Source organism: Peromyscus eremicus, chromosome 5, assembly GCF_949786415.1.
Source record: "Peromyscus eremicus chromosome 5, PerEre_H2_v1, whole genome shotgun sequence".
Taxonomy (NCBI): Eukaryota; Metazoa; Chordata; class Mammalia; order Rodentia; family Cricetidae; genus Peromyscus; species Peromyscus eremicus.
In genome coordinates, this window is record NC_081420.1 from 27,151,041 (window position 1) to 27,169,479 (window position 18,439).

Here is an 18,439-nt window from a genome sequence, read left to right on the forward strand (position 1 = left end):
GTTTTTTTTTAAGTGAAATTGATACTCTTATTTCTATTTTTTACTTTTTATTTATTTTTATATTTTATTTTATGATTTGTTTTTAAATCCATCTTATTTTTATATTTCTTTGTTGGTTTTACTTTGGAGGGGACATAACAATGGTGAGGGGCAGATGCAGAAGGACTGGAAGTGGGGTGGGGATTGGAGCACATGCTGTGAAATTCCCGAAGAATCAATTAAAAAAAAAAGTTTGGAAGCCTCTAGATTGGAAAGATGAGCCAGCATTGTCTTTGAATGATGGTTTGCATGTGTCAAGTGTTCATATGTTCTAAAGAGGATAACAATGGGAGAGACGGGTGCCTTCTTCTAAGTGTGCTTTGAAGAATAGTATTTGTTGGTGATTCGCTTCTCTCGTACTTCACAGGACCGGCCCATGCCTGCCAGTGTTTCTTGCACATCTGTTGTGTATCAGCACATTAGCTGTGGTCACACTATCTGTGAAGTAGGCATTGTCTCTGAGTGCCCTGGACATCTTAGGCCCCTCCCCTGTAGCCCTTCCCTGGAGAATATTGGACACGGAAGCTGACTGCCAAGTCTTCCTTGAGGTGTGGAGTGGGGCAGGGCTCAGGCTCACCCGGCCAGAAGCATCTTCTCTGACTTCTTTCCTGCACATGGAGCAGCCACAGGGGACAGAACCCTTGGCAGAAGCACAGGTGATGCCTTCACTAGGGCCACTAGGGCCACCAGGGCCTGTAGCATCTGTAGTGACTGCTGCAGGATGGTCCTTGGGATGGGTTTAGGAATGGCTCTTGCTGGAACAACATTCTATGACTTTCAAGCATAATTTGAAAATTTTAAATTATGGCCTCTAATTTTTGTATACAGAGTACTACTGTTTTTATTGTTATGGTAAAATGCCTATAACTTTTATCATTTTAGTATTTTTCAATTGTATAATCCAGTTCTTGGTCACCACAACTGGAAACTCCTGTGTCTACTAAGCAGTGACTTTCCAGTGCTCCTGTCGTCCCCCCGCCTCAGTCTAGGACTCTAGTGTGCACTGTGTTTCTTTGGATTCACCTGTCATGGGTATTTTATATGAGTGGAATGAAACATTCTGTGGTCTTGCTTCTCTCCTTACCATTGACCCACACTATAGCATGGACCAATGCCATATCCTTTCTCATAGGGAAATACTGTTTTGCCGTGTGTATAGACTCCATTTTGTTGATTCCTTCATTGGCCAATGAACACTGAGCTGTTTCTTGCTTTCTGCAGTCATGAAGAGAGCTTATGTGTATGCTGGCACACATGTTATGTTTGAACACCTATTGTCAATTCCTTGTGGCTATGGTTTTGAGTGTGCGGTGTGCCCTGCCCTCCAACCTGTGACACTGGAGAGTCTGTGGAGCCTTTAGGAAGTGGGGAGTTTAGAGGAGGAAGTGGGTTACTAGGGGACAGATTTTAGGGTTTACAGCCCAGGCCTGCTTTCTCAGTCTGAAGTCTTTTTTTTTGCTTCCTGGGGTGATGTGAGCAATCAGCTGCCACACCCCTACCACCCCAGAGCTTCCAGTGGCCATGCCTTCCTTCCCTGCATTAGTGTACTGTATTCCTAACTGAGCCCAAACTCCAAAACCCCCTTCCTCCCTTAGGTTCTTATAGGGTATTTGTCCTTGGTGATAAGAAAAGTAATGGGTAAACTTGTGACTATATACTATAACTGGGACTGTAGGTCACAGGATAAGTTTATATTTCACTTATGGGGAAATGACAATCTCCTGTCTCCAGTAATTTTTTTTTCTTTTTGATGGGGAAATGACAAACTCCTTTCCCGGGTATGGTTTTGTTTGTTTGTTTGTTTTGTTTTTTGTCTTTATGTGTATAGGTGTTTTGTCTGCATGTCTGTGCACCACTTGAGTGCCTGGTGCCCGTGGAGGTCAGAAGAGGACAACACATCTCCGGGAACGAGTGTCCTCTGGAAAAGCATCCAGTGCTCTTAACCACTGAGCCGTCTCTTGAGCCTCATTAGTATCTTTTTAATACAACATTTTCCCTGTCATATCGGTGAAATTTTTTTCAATGAACCCCAGTGAAGATATCTCATTCCCTTTTTACATTTGGGAAAACTGAGGCCCTGGGAGACGAGTAGTTTGTCCTCAGCTCTGGGTTGCTGGGGTTTGATCCTACAATACCCTAAGACAGAGATCTCTTTGTAATTGTGACGTCTCCCAATAGGAGTCCCCAGAGGCCAAAGGCTCTATGAGTTCTCAGGGGTCTGGGAGCTATCTTGATGGTTTGAGAAGCTGTGGTAGATAGTCTGTGTTCCTACATTAAAGCTGCTTGGGGTATCTACTTGCTTCGGGCCAGGGTTAAATCACCCCTGTGGTCATAGACCTACTGCTGCTGCAGGGGACCCTGGCTGGCATGTATACCCCTGACTAGTGTTTGGAGTGGGAAACGAGTAATTGATTATCTGACAGTTGCAGTTGTCTGGTAAATGAGAATCTCTTAAAAGCCAGGATTCTTGGGAAGAGATATTGCTCATTAGTGTCTTGGTGGTAAGAAAACAACAGGTACAATGGGCACAAGTCCTCACCTAGGTGCCTGGGGCTCTGGGTCTGGCCTTGCTTCTGCCACAGACATCTGGGAACTTGCACAACCCGGGTCAAGAGCTGGCACGACTCTGCCAGCCCTTTCCCTCCCACGCCACCGTCTTCCCGCAGCCTGGCCTGAGCCACTAGGAGCTGCGCAGTGTCCTGATGGCTGCTTATTCCACGCTGCAAGCCTCTGGGTCACCCATAATTGCTTTCTTGACATTTAGCTTAAAAAAGTGACAAAGGGCTTAGCATTTTGATTTCTGGCACTAGATCCTGTCCCTGCCAATGGTACTGGAGGCCCTGTAGGGGCTCTGTGTGCAGCTGGACCCATCCCTACACCTCTCTGGGTGGGGAAAAACACTAGAAATGGCAAAAATGTTTCCCATGGACTTCACCTTGAGTTACGGGCATAAATAAATTAGCCTTTGTAAAGAGCTCATAAACACTGCAAGGCAAGGCCCCTGGTGGCATGTACACATCTCTTCAAACTGCCAGCCTCAGAATGCAATGTTTCATGCTGGCCACCACCTTCAACAGACCCAGAAAGAATGTGGGGAAGGCTCGGCCATTAGTTGACTCCTTCCTTGGGCCCCAGGAGTCAACCCTGAAACACTTCTCAACTGTCTGTAGGCCCTGGGACATAGAAGCCAGAAAACCAACCGCCACACTGCTCAGTTTGGACTCAGCCTTGGCTGCCTGAACCTCAGTTCCACCCCCACCCTATGCCCTGCTCAATGAGGACACAGCACAGGGAAGGGGTTGATATTTAAAAATAGTGCCAGGCCCAGAATAGACAAACAGGGCTTGCTTACTCCTAGCCAAACACACTGGCAGGGAAGGGTGAGAGATGTTTTCTATGTGGCGGAAGACACTTGTGAGGAGACGCTAAGATGCCTGGTGCTCTCCCTCCCGGAACACAGAAGGTGTCACATGGGACATGTTGCTTGTGCTCCCCCAGGCCCACTGCAGCCCTGGAGGGCCAACACACCATAGACATCAAAGCTAAAATATGGGGAGAGCCTGGGTCTCAGTGGTAGTGTGGTTCCTCTGACTTTTGGTTCTATGGGATACTAGATTAAGACACTGTAGCTGGGTTGGGCATTTGAGCCTCACAGCCAAACTATTCAAATAATTCAGCCAGCTGTTTTATACCCATGGGCTTTAAGGTGGGGGTGCTGGACGAGTCCTACAGTTTCTTTCGGGTCAGACCTTCTGGTACCACATTTTACAGATGCCTCCCTACCCTTGTAATCCTTCAGTGGGGATGGTGGTCCTCTGGGACTCTGCATCCCTCACTGTCCAATACCAGCAGCTATGGCATGCACTGCCATTTAATTCTTAGGGTGAGATGGGGCCCCTTCCGCAGGTGTGGCTCTGTGCTTGAACCTCCATTTGCCACAGTCCAGTCAGGGTTCTTAGTCCCTTTGTGAACGTCCATCTTGACAATGCACCTTCCATGACCATCAGCCTATTTCCCATCCATGATGCTGCGCTGGACAAAAACTGGAAACATTCCCAGCCCCTCTCCTGGCCCAGGGTGAGTCCCTATAAAACTCAAGCTACAGCTTGCTGGATGGACACAGAAATGGACAGCCATCTGCAGGCTGGGCCCAGCTGGAATGGCACAGCGCGACCTGTCAGAGCTGGTCAGCCTGAGGCGTGAGGCAGGAAAGCCTGTGCTCTTTAGCTTTCGTCTACTGGGGTTCTGTGGTGGCAGAGCTATAAAGACAGAGAAACTCCCTGTACTGCAAAGAGGCCCTGCAGTCTGTGCTCGCCAGGGCATGGAGGTGATTAATGCACAGAGACAAGAGTGGAGCCAGCTGCCCTGGCAGAGGAACCCTGATTTACCAGGTGCTGTTTCTCTCATCAGCGGGTGACAGCAGGACCTGCAGCGCTTCCCTCTGGTGGGAGCTGCAGCTCACATGGCATCCTAAGGGTCTGAATATGCAGGCTAGGGCAGCCTCCAGGGTGACAGCAGGAGACAGGAAAGGGTAGGCAAGAAGAGAGCGGGCGAAGGAGAGACCACATAGAACGGCTGGAGGAAGAGGAGGGAAGGAAGGAAGAAGGAAGGAGAGGCCTGGGGGAGGGAGGGGAGGAAGAGAAGATGGAAGGGAAGGATGGAGAAAGAGTGAAGGGAAGGAGGAGAAGAAAGGCAAGGGAAGGGAGGGAGAGAAGGACAATGTTCTGGCCTCTGGACCAGGGATTTACTTTGAGGGCAGAGAAACAGGAGGCAAAGGAGGTGATCTATCATCCTGACTTTCCTGTGGCAATCAAGACTTCCTTTTCCTTGGCCAGTCAGGGGATGCTATGATGGTGGCAGCTGAGAGAGCTGAGTGATACCAGCTTCACAGGACCCACTGAACCTCTTGTCCAGATTCCTTAGAGCCCTGGGGCCCTGCAGCCCTTGAGGTGTTTCTCACTAAATATTAACCAGGCCCAGTTCTGCTGCACTCCAAGATCAGAGATCAGGCACTTTCAGGAGTATGGCCCCAGACTTTGGACTGGAGATGGAAACCTGGACCTCATGCACTCTAGGAAAGCGCTCTGCCACTGGGCTCCACTGTTTTCACTGTTTCTGTTCGTTGACACTGGGTGGCAAGTTCTTGGAGATTCCAAAGGGGGTGTGTCACCTAACTGTGCAGACACACGTTTGACCATCTGTGAACTGCTCTTCTTGTCATGGGTGTCAAGGATAGTCCATGTTCTTTTGCTACTCATGCGCTAAGATCATCAATAGGCACTACACATGGCCAGGACACTCCTGTCATGGACAGGCCTTCCTTGCTTGGCTGCCTTAGTTCAGTACTTGCAAGTTTGGAGACCCCTCTGAGTCTCAGCTATATGGCCTGGACCTCCAGACAGACCCCTGACCCTTAACTGATGCCCATGCCATATACCTCTCAAGAGACTGCCAGATGAAGGGGTTCGTAGGAATCATGTGACAGCTCAGTGTCTCCTGGCTAGGTTAGCTTTGCAGTCCCATCCCTATGTAGGAGGAGGAATCTTAGGTGTGAACCATTGCAGTGTCTTAATAAGAAAGGGAAGTAGCGGCCCTGTTTTGGGTGATGAATTAGGTTCTAGGGACTGAGATTACAAAGTACCCTGTGGTAGTTTGAATGTAATTGGCCCCACATTGACTCACAGGGAGTGGCACTATTAGGAAGTGTGGCCCTGTTGGAGGAAGTGCTGCCTAAGAATCAAGATGTAGAACTCCCAGCTCCTTCTCCAGCCCCATGTCTGCTTGCATGCCACCTGCCATGATGACAATGGACTAACCCTATTAACTTTAAACCAGCCCCAATTAAATGTTTTCCTTTATAAGAGTTGCCATGGTCATGGTGTCTCTTCATAGCAATAAAACCCTAACTAAGACACATCCCAAACTAAAAATGTACTTTCTCAAAGTTCTGGAGGACAGAAGTCTAATGTCAAGTGTTGAGTAGATCTTTGCACCCCTTTGAAATCATAGGGGATCTTCTCCCCGTCTTCCATGGCTTGTCGACAATCACTGGGAATGCTGAGCTCACAGAGAGCTTTACTGGTATCTCTGCCTTCATGTAGTCCTCTTCTCAGAAGGACAACAGCCCTTTGGAAAAAGGTTCATTCACCCAGTAAGATGTCGTTTTAGCTACTTCTATCTGCAATAAGCCTGTTTCCAAACACAGTCACACTCTGAGCAGCTGATAATGCTTGCTGATTATGGCCACCTCTCATCAAATATTTATCCCAGCACTCAGAGTCTTCCATCAGCCTCCAGCACCTTGTCAGGACTGAAATCTGATTATTAAGGCTGGTCATGAGTGAAGCAGGCAGACTACAAAGTGCAGGACGGAAAGGGGAAGACATCAAAGCCCTGTGCTCTTCCTTAAAGGTCGCCATCCTTCTGGAATTGGAGGCCTCCTGCTGGGAACAACCTGAGGAGGTGGCCCTGTGTGTCTCCCGGACCCAGGGCAATTCTTGCTCCTTTCCTTCCATTGCATGAGGGCAGAAGGCAGGGAAGTCCAAGCTCAGGGCCAATGGGCTGGCCCCTGGCCTTGCATTTATGAAAGCAAACAGCTACCTTGCCTGGCTCAGAGATGTGGCTCTCTCCACTTTCAAGGGAAGCCCTGGCATTTCATCAGTGGCCTCTTTGAAGCCTGCCCTTTGCAAAACAAAGAAAAGAAGGGAGAGAGGATGGCCCAGATTCAAAGGCTTCCTGGACAGGATTGGTTGGGGGGTGATGATCTGGTCCAGACCACTGACAAAGTAAGTTCATCACGTAGCAAGTCACAGGCATCTTTTGGTTTTCCAGCGCATACCGAAGTACAGGCTTACCTGATAACTGTCTCTGTGAGGTGCACAATAGATTTATGTTCAAAAAGCCCATATATTTACCCAATTAAATAAGAACAGTGCCAAGAAAGACTAATGATCATTTGAGTTGAAGGAAAACGGAGGACGACAGGCTTGCTCAACACAGGTTGCCATGAACCTCCAATTTGTCAAAATGCCGGATCTGTGACCTGCAGCCAAGCAAGCACACAAAAACTAGGCATGCCTGTACAATATCCAGTTTCTGAGGCCCTTCTCTGTGGCTTCACTCATTACATGGGTGGAAGAGCCTGTCAGGCGAGAATCATGCCTGGTGCTTAATGGAACCCAGGGACCAATTAACCACGCCGAGAGCCAATGGGCCAAGCATTTCTAAACGGATAGCAGGGAACTCTTATCCCAGTGCCTGCTTTCTCCTTCCCCCAAATAAAAGACAAATGCTATGTCAATGCTTCTCAAAAGTGATCCTTTATTTCCTGAAAGTCCTAAAGCAGACCCATTTATCAAAAGATGACAGATACTCCAGTCCACAAGCGATGTGTTTCCCCTTTTCCAGCGAGTCTTGGAGCTCCATGAGGGCTGCAGCCTGGGTAAAACCAGGGCATCAAAAACGGCCCTCCACACCCAGCAGCTGCACGGCGGCCTCCTGTACAGCCTGGTGGACACTACTGACTTCTCTCTGGGACAGTGTCCGCTCCATGTGGCGGTAGGTGATACGGTAGCAGTGGCTGGTCCTGTGTGTCCTGGAGACGGGGAGAGAATGCAAGTAGGTGAGCGAAAAACACGTCTGCACAAGGATTGAAAGCAGGAGGGCTTATTCTTGTCAAACAGCTGCCATATCACAATGGTATGATATCACCTGCTAAGAGCAGACCTAGTGGGTCAGGATCCAGTATCTGCCATGTATCACCACACAAATACCACTTGCCACTCAGGACCACATCGTTTCAGTGTGTAGGAGGGTAATGGTTAGGGAAACAGTAGCTTGAATAATGGAGAAGCTGGTTCCTTCATGTTGGATGCACCACAGTCTCCAAGGTAGGTGCTCCCCATAGGTTTGATGTCCTGGGCTAAATAGAGAGTTTGATTGCAGGACACAGGACCTGGAGTTCTGAGTTCTTTCTGACTCCCCAGGCATTTCTGACTGTGTAAGTATTGGGAGTCAATGCTAGTGGCCTCCACCTTGCCATGGTATGGAAAAGAACTATGTAGACCACACTGCACCAAACAGTGCCAGAGACAAGGCTGGGAAGTGTCATCCCCAGCACCCCCGTGGGCTGCTGGGTTGACCTCTACTTTACTGCAGCAGTGCTGACCTGCTGGTTTGGGGATCGCTCTGCTCAAGGGGCATGGTAGCAGCAGTATGGTAGTCTCATTGGGAAGACCAAATGGTTACGACTTGTGTCACTGACCCTCTCCTGGGGTGTCTCTCACTGGTTGTGCGGATGGGAAGGGTCTGAACAACCCACTTTGAGAACTTTAATTTCTCTTCTGCATAATGAGAAGCCATGACAACTCCTGTTTTCCAACCCCAGTAGTAGCAGAGCCAACCCTGGGTTCTCAGGCAAAGAAGCTCCAGCAAAGAAAGTGGCCCCCAGGGGGCGCCCCTCCTAACGATGTCACTCATCTGTGAGCCTGACCAGGAGAGGCCACAGTACCTCCAGTAGGTGAGTAAGGGCTGGGCCTTCAGTCATGCAAGAACCGGGGACAAATGGGTTTCAGGTGGGCTGGCACCTTGGGGAGCCCCTTTACGGGAAGACAAAATAATTCCCCTGTGTGGCCACCAGAGCCTAGAGCCTCTGCTTCCAGGGCCTTCATGATGTTCCGGGATCATTCTCCTAAGAGTGCTCTCTCCCTTGTCTCCCACCTGCTGATTTTAGGTCAGACCTGGAAATAGACAGAATATGCTTGGGAAGAGAAGTGTCCGTCTCAGTCCCAGCCTCTGATATCTCCTTGTCTCTTCTTCCAGCTCTCCTTCCACTCCTTCCCCACCTAGCTTCTCCACTTTACTCTGCTTCTCCCCGCCCCCACCTTGAGCCACACTTGGGAAGGGTCAGCTCCTAGGACCCTCTGCCATTCCAAGCCAGGCACAGAGCCCCCATCTGCAAAGAGCAGCAGGAAGGAGTCACCTCCAAGGTGCTCATGTTCAAGGCTAGCTGGCATGTCCCCGTCCTCTTTAGCCTCAGCAGCCTGTTTTAGGCGAGGGAGAACTGGCCTTCCTTCAACCCTGTTACTTTTCCACCATAGCCCAAGTCACGAATTGAGAACAGTCACGAAAAGGAGACCCAGGTCTATTCAGCCCCTGAGATTCGCAGGGCAAACCAAAGGTTCACAGAGCTGTGGCCAACTGCCAAACATGTAAGAAACAGGACTCCGTGAAGGGAGGGATGGCCTTGTGAGGAGCCCAAGGGTTCGGCCCAGAGCTCTTTATTGTATCACACCCTACATGGCAGCCCTGTAGCCTACCTAGTGCTTCCCAGCCTTCCACTGGACACATAAATTCACTCCGACTGACATCTTCACTGAGCAGATAACATCACTGTGCCTGGGATACATCTGTGATCGCAGAAGGCAGAAGGGACTTGTCCAAGTTCAAACAGCAGGACTACGTGACAAGACCAGAATTCCAGCCAAGCAATGTGGTAGGAATATGAAACATATATGCTGCTGTGGAAAGGGTTAGTGGGTTTCCAAACATTAAATGTATTATTACTACATACTCCAGTAATTCCTAGGTATATGCCCCCAGAGAACAGAAGGCTCCCACTTCAAGTCAGACAAAAACTTGCTGCTGAGTCTCTTGATCAGGCCTGTAATCCTGGCTACCTGGGGAAGCTCAGCCAAAAGGATCACAAGTTCAAGGCCTGCTTGGATTACAGAGTGAGTTCGAGGCTAGCCCTAGCAACTTCATGAGACCCTGTCTCAGAATGAAAAGTAAAAGGAGAGCTGGGGCTATAGAGCTCAGTGGTAGAGTATTTGCCAAAGACGTGTGAAGTCACAGGTTCAATCCCCAGCAACACACACACACACACACACACACACACACACACACACACACACACTACACTTTCCTAAAAGCTCTGTTTAGTCATTACCAACTGATGAATGGGTATCAATAAATTTAATATAGCCAGAGAATGGATTACTATTTGGCAAAAAAAGAAAAAAGAAAAGAAAAGGAAAGGAAAGGATAGTTTACTAATACTGATGAGTGGAAACTAGGAGAACTTCAAAACCAAAGTATGTAGACACCACACATATCTGAAACATCCAGACTAGAGAAGTGCCCAAAGGCACTGAACTGTACACTTTCAAAATGACTAATTTCATATTCAGGGAATTTTATTTCAATAGAACAGAAACACACCCTGGCCGATCTGGTTTCAGAACTCAGCCTTAACCACGGCACTCAGGAGCTCTAACAAACACAGCCCTCCCTTTCACATCCAAGCTCTTGCTGTAGTTTGGATCCTGGATCTCACCAAGGGCCCCGGCTACTGGGCGGTTGTAGGGCCTTTAAGATATAGGGTGTAGTTGGGGGGCTGTCTTGAGTTACTGGGGGCAGGTTTTAGAGGGGGATAAGCAGACCTCAGCCCCTTCTTTCACTTTTCCACACCCAGCAACAGGGTAAATGAGTCCCTTTGATCATGTGTTCCCACAGGCTCAAACTAATGAGTCAACTGGTCATGGACTGAAGGCTCTAGACTATGGGCCCAAATAAACACATTATCTTTTCTCAGGTATTTCTCATAGTAACAGAAAGCAAATACATCCAGCTTCCTCTAAGCAGTAATATAGTTTTAAAATAACCAAGAAAGATCCATAGTGATCCCTACCCTGCATTCCTTTCTGTCTCAGAGAGGACACGGCTGGAGGCAAGGATGACCAGGATGCTCTTTGATTGGGACACATAGACCAGGAACATGCTGATAAGGATCTCTCCTACTGTAGTACCATTAAAAGGTGGACAGTCGGCAGCAGGCAGCTGGCTGGGAAAATAGGGCCCAGAGAGCAGGAAAACAAGGCAATCCTGGGGTTTGGGCATCAGGCAGTTGCAATAGCTTTCTATCCAATTCATAGGGCCCAGCATTCAGGACGAGCAGAGTGGGCTATACAATCTGGAGAGTCATAGGTAAATCAAAGTTCACTTTTACATACCTCATAGTTTCCATTCATGAGACAAATAAGCAAGATTATCTATTGTTCAGTTAAGGAAGTCAAATCCCCTTGTTGACAAGATGGAAGAGAATGAAAAATAAAAAACACTTAAAAACTTTCACTACCCTGCAATACTGGCTGACTGTAAAAAGAGCTGGATGCTGGGTAGAACCTCACTTTTTGCTTTTTTTTTTTTTTAACAGAGATTTTGATGTAAGGGTCTTACAGTGTTTTCAACTAGGACTAGTTCATTTATAGACTGCTTCAGTCATTCAACAAACAGCATCTTACAGGCACTGAGCTGGACAGAGGAGCACAGGGAGAGAATGGGCAATCTGCTACGCAGCAGTGGGCCGTGCAGCAGCAGCAGCAGCGGCGGACCGTGCAGCAGCGGCAGACTGTACAGCAGCAGCAGTGGGCCAGCAGGCAGCACGAGAGGCTGCCAGTCACTTGGCAGGGAAGCCGGCTGTGCCACACTCCATACAACAAGAACCTTTGAGTTTCTCCTCTTCAGCAAATGGTATTTCCATGCGTACTGGCATGGTGCTGTTCGTCTAGTTACAGAGTTGAGCACTGTAGAAATCATACAAGAAATCTGGGTCACTATGCCTTTTGACACTGAACACAAGACAGCTACATCTGACTGTCCTCGTCTGCTTCTGAATGACTCACGGTGCTTGTGGTACCAGCGCTGCCACTTTTGTGCTTTTCCCAACCAGCCTGCCATCCAGTCCCCTGTTTCAAGGTCCAGTCCAACTGGGGGAAACCAGAAACATGGCTTACTTTCTCAGGGTCCTGTTCCCTGCTCCACTGTGAACGCCAAGGCTTACCCAATTCCACCGCCTACCCAAGTCCAGATGCTCAGGCAGAAACTGAGAGCTGGGATGGGCAATCCCATATGAGCCCTGGGGAGAGCTGGCAGGACAGTGTGGGACAAGCCAACAGAGAGGGATTCCATTTTAGTGCCTCCTCCTCCCAGACTCCTAACTTTAGACCAAAGATAAAGCTGTGTAGGAGTTAAGAACAGTCAAGTCTGGATCAGTAAAGGACTGTCAAGTCTATGCTTAAACAGGCTTAGCAATCCACTTCTGGGTGTGCATCCAGAAAGTATATGGAAATTTTAACCATTGTGTTGAGAGGATGCCTGTACGTACCCCATGCTCATAGGCACACTATTCATAAAGTCGAGATATGGGATTACCACAAACATCCATCAATGGATGAATGGAAGAAGGCGGCGGCACAGGGAGCACATATTCAATGGAATACTAGTCTGTCTTTAAAAAGATAAGATCCTGTCATTCGCAGCAACATGCATAATCACAGAAGACATTATGCTTAGTGGAATAAGACAGACAGAAAAACACACGCTGTATGTTCTCTTTTATGTGTGGAGCCTGAAGAAGCTGGTCTCACAAAAGAAAGAGGGAGGCTGCCAGGGCTGGGGTCGGGATGATAAGTCGGCAGGGGCAAAGTTATGAAGATGCGAAGAGCAGGCTCTGGTGATCCATGGCAAAGCAGCTGACTATGGCTAGAAATTCTGTTTTGAATATTTTAAATCAGCTATGAGATGATAAATGTTCTTAACACAAAGAGATGGTTGAGGTGACGAATATGCCAAACACTTTATATCATTACACATAGCTAAAAATATTACACTGTACCCCATAAATATGCGTATTTGTATAGCTCTTAATATGAAAAAGCTGAGCAAGAAATATCTTAAAACCAAACACAATAGAAAAAGTGATAAAATGGTCCATTATCAAAAGTACTATGAAGAGTGACTAGTGCTCCTCAGCTCCGAGTATGTCAGTGGGGATTTTTGGAAAGGAGGCAGGGCTATGGAACCTACTGGAAAGAAGGAACCATAATGGGTCAGAGTGCTGGTAAGGGTGGGAAGAGTTCTATTATATAACCACTTGGTTCACCGTGGCAACCAAACTAGCTCTGCACTTGAAATAAAACCCTCCCTCACGTGCAGCCCAAACCTAGCTCCTACAGCATCCATAATAGTATGCGTTTCCATCTGTGATGGAGCAGCTAGTCCATGTTCTTCGATGGTGTGCCTGACACCTCCCAGAATAGAGCAGGTATGACCAGTGGGCACTGCAGACACTGCCTATCCACACAGAGATTACTCAATGGAGAAGAGATGCTGTCCACAGAGCTCCATTAACAAAGTGAGAAAGCTGGGTCCTTGGCTTCATCTTCAACTGGTTCTTGCTTGTTAGGGACACAAGGTCAATCTGAACTCCTGTGTCATTACCACTCTGCTCAATGGAGAGAGTAAGTTCATCCAGTACTTTCATAGGCTTGTTGAACTGGGCAAGAGGCACAGGGAGGGGAGACAGCTCCATGTCACTTCCAAGAATAGAACTGAGAGCTGATGGATGTAGGAGAGTAGAGAAGAACTTGACTTTGCAGTTAAGAGAAACCTGGTTCCAATTCTTACTCTCTTTGCTGTGAGATCTAGGGCAGTTTGTGTGACTTTGTGTGCCTCAGATTCTTTGCCTATGGAGTAAGACCTCCATTTCCTTCTTAGGCTCCCTGAGGACTGGATGGGCACTATACAGCAGTTATTTCAGAGTCTGGCTGTCACAAGTGATGTTCAATACTGCTATCCACTTATTGGAGGGGACACATTCCAAGACCCCCAGTGGTTCCAGAGAGAGGCAACAAACACTACAGATACATTTTCCTAAGTATATATGGTATTGATGTTTGATTTAAAATTTAAGCACATTAAGAGGCTAAACATAGTGAAATAGAACAACTGCAAATATATAACACAAAACTTGCCAGTATCACTACTCAAGCTTTGGGCCATTATCGAGCTAACGTCTACTTGACTCAAGGACTTTAATGTCACACAGCTGATCTGATATATGAGAAAGCTACTGATGATTGATGGGTGGGTATGTTGCATAGGTAGTGTACACAGGATGGCTATGTTGGAGAACAATGGGTGAGGTGGCACAAATTTCATACTGCCAAGCAATGTGAATTAGAACTTATGAATTATTTACTCCTGGAATTTAATATTTTGGATTATAGTTGACTTCATGTAAATACGCTGCTGGAAGTGAAACTAAAATGAGGAGTCCTACTCAGTTGTTCCGTTTTTGTCTTTTCCTCATGTAATTTACTGGAGAAATGACTATAGGGCGCTCTCTCTCTCTCTCTCTCTCTCTCTCTCTCTCTCTCTCTCTCTCTCATGCTTGATCCCAGTTTATCAATTTTTAACCTCCTTTAATGAGTATGGAATCAGACATTGGTCTGAAGATAGCCAGGGCTACTCCTGATAAAACCCAAAGCACAGATTTGGGCCTGGTCTGAATAACTGATCCAGACACTAAGTAAACCAGACTCCTGCTCCCCTCCCTGCTATAAACAAACACAGAGAGGAGATAATGAAGACATTCTGGTAAAAAGACTTGGCGGGTGGGAGGTGGAGCCCAGGCAAGCCTGGGCGAGTGACCTTGCCTGGTCTCATCGTCCTCAGCAGTGAGAGAGGTGGGCTAAGTGGACTTTAGGGTTCTTCTGGCTCTGACAGCCCGAGAGTAAACATGAGGGAAGGGAGATTCCGGAGGACTCTAACAGCTGCATGGAATGAAATGGAAGGGCTGAGGTGGACATGAGCTGCACCCATTCCTGATGTGAGGATACTAGGAGAATGAAGAGCAGTTGGCTGGCTTCATGGGGGTGGGACAGTTATTGCTCACAAGACCAATGAAAAGAGGTATCCTGTAGCCAGTGGGAGGGTCTCCAGCCATCCAGCAGCTACTATGGCCTCCTATTCCCCCATTCCCTGGCCATCCACATCCCCCCTCCTCCTATAGCTGTATTAATCACTTCTGCATAGCCAGAACCAAACAACTGACAGAAGCAATAGAATAAAAATTTGATTGGCTCATGGTTTCAAAGGGTTTGGCCCATGGTTACTTGGCCCTGTGTGATGGGACAGAACATTAGGAGGAGGAGGCTCATATGGTAGCCAGGAAGTAGAGAGAGGAGTTAGAGGAAGGGGCCAGGGTAGCCTGAAGGACATGGCTAATCTCTTGGCTTACATCACCTTCCAATAGTGTCATAATATAAATATATTAATAGATTAAATCCGTGATTAGGTCAGAGCCCTTAGAATACAGTCCTCCAAAAGCCTGGCAATGAAGCCCCCAGTACATGAAGCTCTGGGGGGCATTTCATACCAAACTGTAACAACAGCTAAGAGGTCTGCCACCCTATTTTCCAACCTTTTCTTGACCTGGTGCCCCCTGGAGGCCCTTCTGAGCTGTGCCTCTCTGTAGTTCTCAGCTAGCCAGGGAGCTAGCCTCAGGTAAGTGTCTCACCACCACTGCCAAGCTTGCTAACTCCCAGAGGGATGTCTGCTCCTTGGAGTCAGTCATAAGAAACTGGACCAGCTGGCTCCTCTGACAGTTTCTGCTTGTGGAAAGACAACTCACATGCAGGCTTTCATAGAGGCAGGGCCAGCAGCTGGGAAAGGAACTGAGCTGGGCCACCCCCACTGGCCCACTCCCTGGTCAGCCTCAGTCCGCAACTTAAGAGTGCTATAGAGACACATTTTACAGGCAAGAAGTGCTTTTGAACATCAAACACCTGCCAAGTCCTCTGGGAAGTTCAAAGCACCCCCAGGTTTTTTTTTTCCCTAACACTCCCCATAACTTTTGGTACTCTTGAGCAGTGACTTCTGCCAAGCAGGCACGGGGAGGGAGGTGGAGTGCTGGCCTCCTGCAGGGTGGGGCTGAAGTTCTGGATCTTCATCTGAGTAAAAATGAAAATAACTACTTTGGGAAGTCTTTTAATGGTCTCTCTTACTACTGCTTCTCAGCTAAAGGCTCTGGGGCCAGTTTCTAATTTGACGAGGTTTTTACTCTGCACTATAGACTCGTGGGGATTTTGAAAGGATTGAATGAGACAAACAGACCATTTGTTGGTACATTTCATGCTTACTGTGAACAACTGGTCTTACTGGACCTGCAGGCAGCATGGCAAGGCCTTGCTTTGGCCTATGCAGAGAGGCCCAGGTGACTGCACATGTTACATGTGACAACATGGATGAATGTTCTGAGGACACAGTGCTCAGGGAACAAATGATACACAAAAGACCAGTATTCCATGACTCTGCTGTGCAGGGTGCCTAGAAGTCACACGTACAGACAGACAGCAGGTGAGCACTGAGAGCTGGTTAGAGGGCACCGAGTTGTGGTGTGGGGAAATGAGAAAGTGCTGGAGATGGATAGAGGTGATGGTTACACAGCGGTCATGTGCTTAATGCCTCTGACCTGTACACTGGAAAGACACAGAAGTGGCAAATGCCATGTAAATTCTACCATGAGAAAAAGGGAAATTCAAGGAGTGTTGCCTAAAATAAGCCAGAAGTTAAGAATTCGCGTTCTACTTATCTACTTAAATCAAAACCCAAACAGCAGAGAATGGTTCTGGATTCCAGTTGTGTTCCACTCTGAGCTCTGCCCTGCTCAGTGGAGTGCTTCCAGAATTCCATACAGAACAGCCAGGATGCCCTGCATCTTACAGAGATGATTTTTAAAATCCTCCCTCCACAATACAGCAGGGTTTTTCCCTTATTGGACAATTTTTTTTTCAATTGTTCTACAGTCCTCCAAGCCATCTTTCACTTCTAACAGAGGTGAAGTAACATCCCATTCTGTACAGATTTCCAAAGCTCTATGATTGTCAATTGTGTGGAAGATTTGGAGGTGATTTTAAGTTTCCTCTCTGGCCTAAATCTGCCAAACCCAAGTCAACAAGGCCAGTTTTAACTACGTGCTGCTACAAGGCTGCTTCCTGACAGTACTGACACAGGTCACCAGGTCTGGTTACAAAAGATCTGTGGCAGGCAAAGTGCTAAAGTTCCAGCTCAGCCCATTGATCAGCAATTGTTTATTCTGTGCAGCTGGTTGATCAGCAACTATTTATCCTGTGCTGAGGTATGCACTGTGGGAGATACAGACATGTAAATTAACTGCTTGATCAATACATGAATATTCATACAGTGGCCACTCAGCCTGATACAATGGTAGTGTAGGAATGTCACAAAGCATTAGAAAGAGGGATGCCACTGCATAATGACATGTGGTCAATGACAGACCACACACACAGTAGCACTCCTGGGAGTCTGTATCACATAGTGATGGCACATCCACCTTCATTTATGGGATTAGACTGTATGTTTGTACAATAACAAAACCATCTGATACTCATTTCTTAGAATGCAACCATGACATTTTAGCAGCACACAACTATATTATAATCCATTTGGATGCTAGGACATTGGTACATAAAAAGAAAGCAGGCAAGACATAGTTACTAATACTCAATAGAAAAAATGGCATGAACTATAAACTCAGAGGTCAAAAAAGACTGAGAAGCAATGAGAGTAAATCTAGATCTTAGAGCACAAACGGGATGGTGACAGGTGAAATCAAGGCTCTTGGTCCACCTGGAAAAACCCACGAGTGGTGCTGATAACAACAGGGACGTTAGTGGAATTTTCCCCTCTCATTTTAACTAGGAGAGGCTGAATGTATGCCCCAGGTTTTAGATGGAGCTGTGAGGACCTCCCAGTAGGTCACATGCTTCATCTACTGGGAGAGGACATGTTGCATACACTCACAGACCAAAGCTGGTTAGGTAGGTATAGAGATGGTGGAGCTGCCCAGGAGACTGCAGTGATCTCATGAGCTAACAGAAAGGAGGGCACAAGAGCTGGGCATACGCATAAATGCTGCAGAGGAATGGCCACTTCTGTAAAGCATGCCAATAGTTCAGGAAGTGAGTGTCAGAGTAGCCAGTGTTTGGGACAGAAAGCAGAGTACAGAAATATGTGTGTTGGAGCTGGGGTCACAGAGGTCCGCTCATGTTTCAGGCTCAGAAGCCTCAGACAAAAGTCCATCTTTAAGCCAATCAAAAAGCCTGAGTTCAGACTTGGCTTCTACAGGAACCTTCTAGAAGGGTGGAAAGGTGTTGTGGCCTTGACATGAAATGTCTCTTGTAAGTTTGTGTGTTTGAACACTTGGTCCCAGGCTGGAAATGAGCCCTGAGGTGGGGCCAAGCTAGAGTAAGTGGGTCCCTGGGTGGACCTTAATGCTTCTTACCTAATCCCACTGACAGTGTGACCAGCTCTAGTCACCATGCCTTCCCCACTGTGATGGACTGTGCCCTCTAACCCTGAGCCAAGATCAACCCATCTTCCCGTAGGTTGTTTTGGTCAAGTATTTTGTTATACCAGGTGAAAAGGAACTAAAGTAAAGGCCCTTATTCTGGACAGCTTCATTGCATACAGAGGCTGGCTAACAGCAGCGCTTATCAGGGGCTTTCAGTCCATACAGTTCTACCAGGTGTTAATAGCT

The 18,439-nt window shown here is 47.5% G+C and overlaps 1 protein-coding gene across 5 annotated transcripts in view; it reads right to left on the bottom strand.

Moving 5' to 3' along the window:
• Positions 1-7,339: 7,339 nt before the first annotated feature.
• Positions 7,340-18,439, bottom strand: part of Fars2 (phenylalanyl-tRNA synthetase 2, mitochondrial) — a 453,987-nt gene continuing 442,887 nt past the window's right edge. For all 5 annotated transcript variants that reach the window (XM_059263160.1, XM_059263162.1, XM_059263159.1 and 2 more), the window contains one exon: positions 7,340-7,633. In XM_059263160.1, coding sequence (XP_059119143.1) covers positions 7,495-7,633 — 139 coding nt within the window. In that variant the 3' untranslated portion in view covers positions 7,340-7,494. The remainder of the gene's footprint in view (positions 7,634-18,439) is intronic.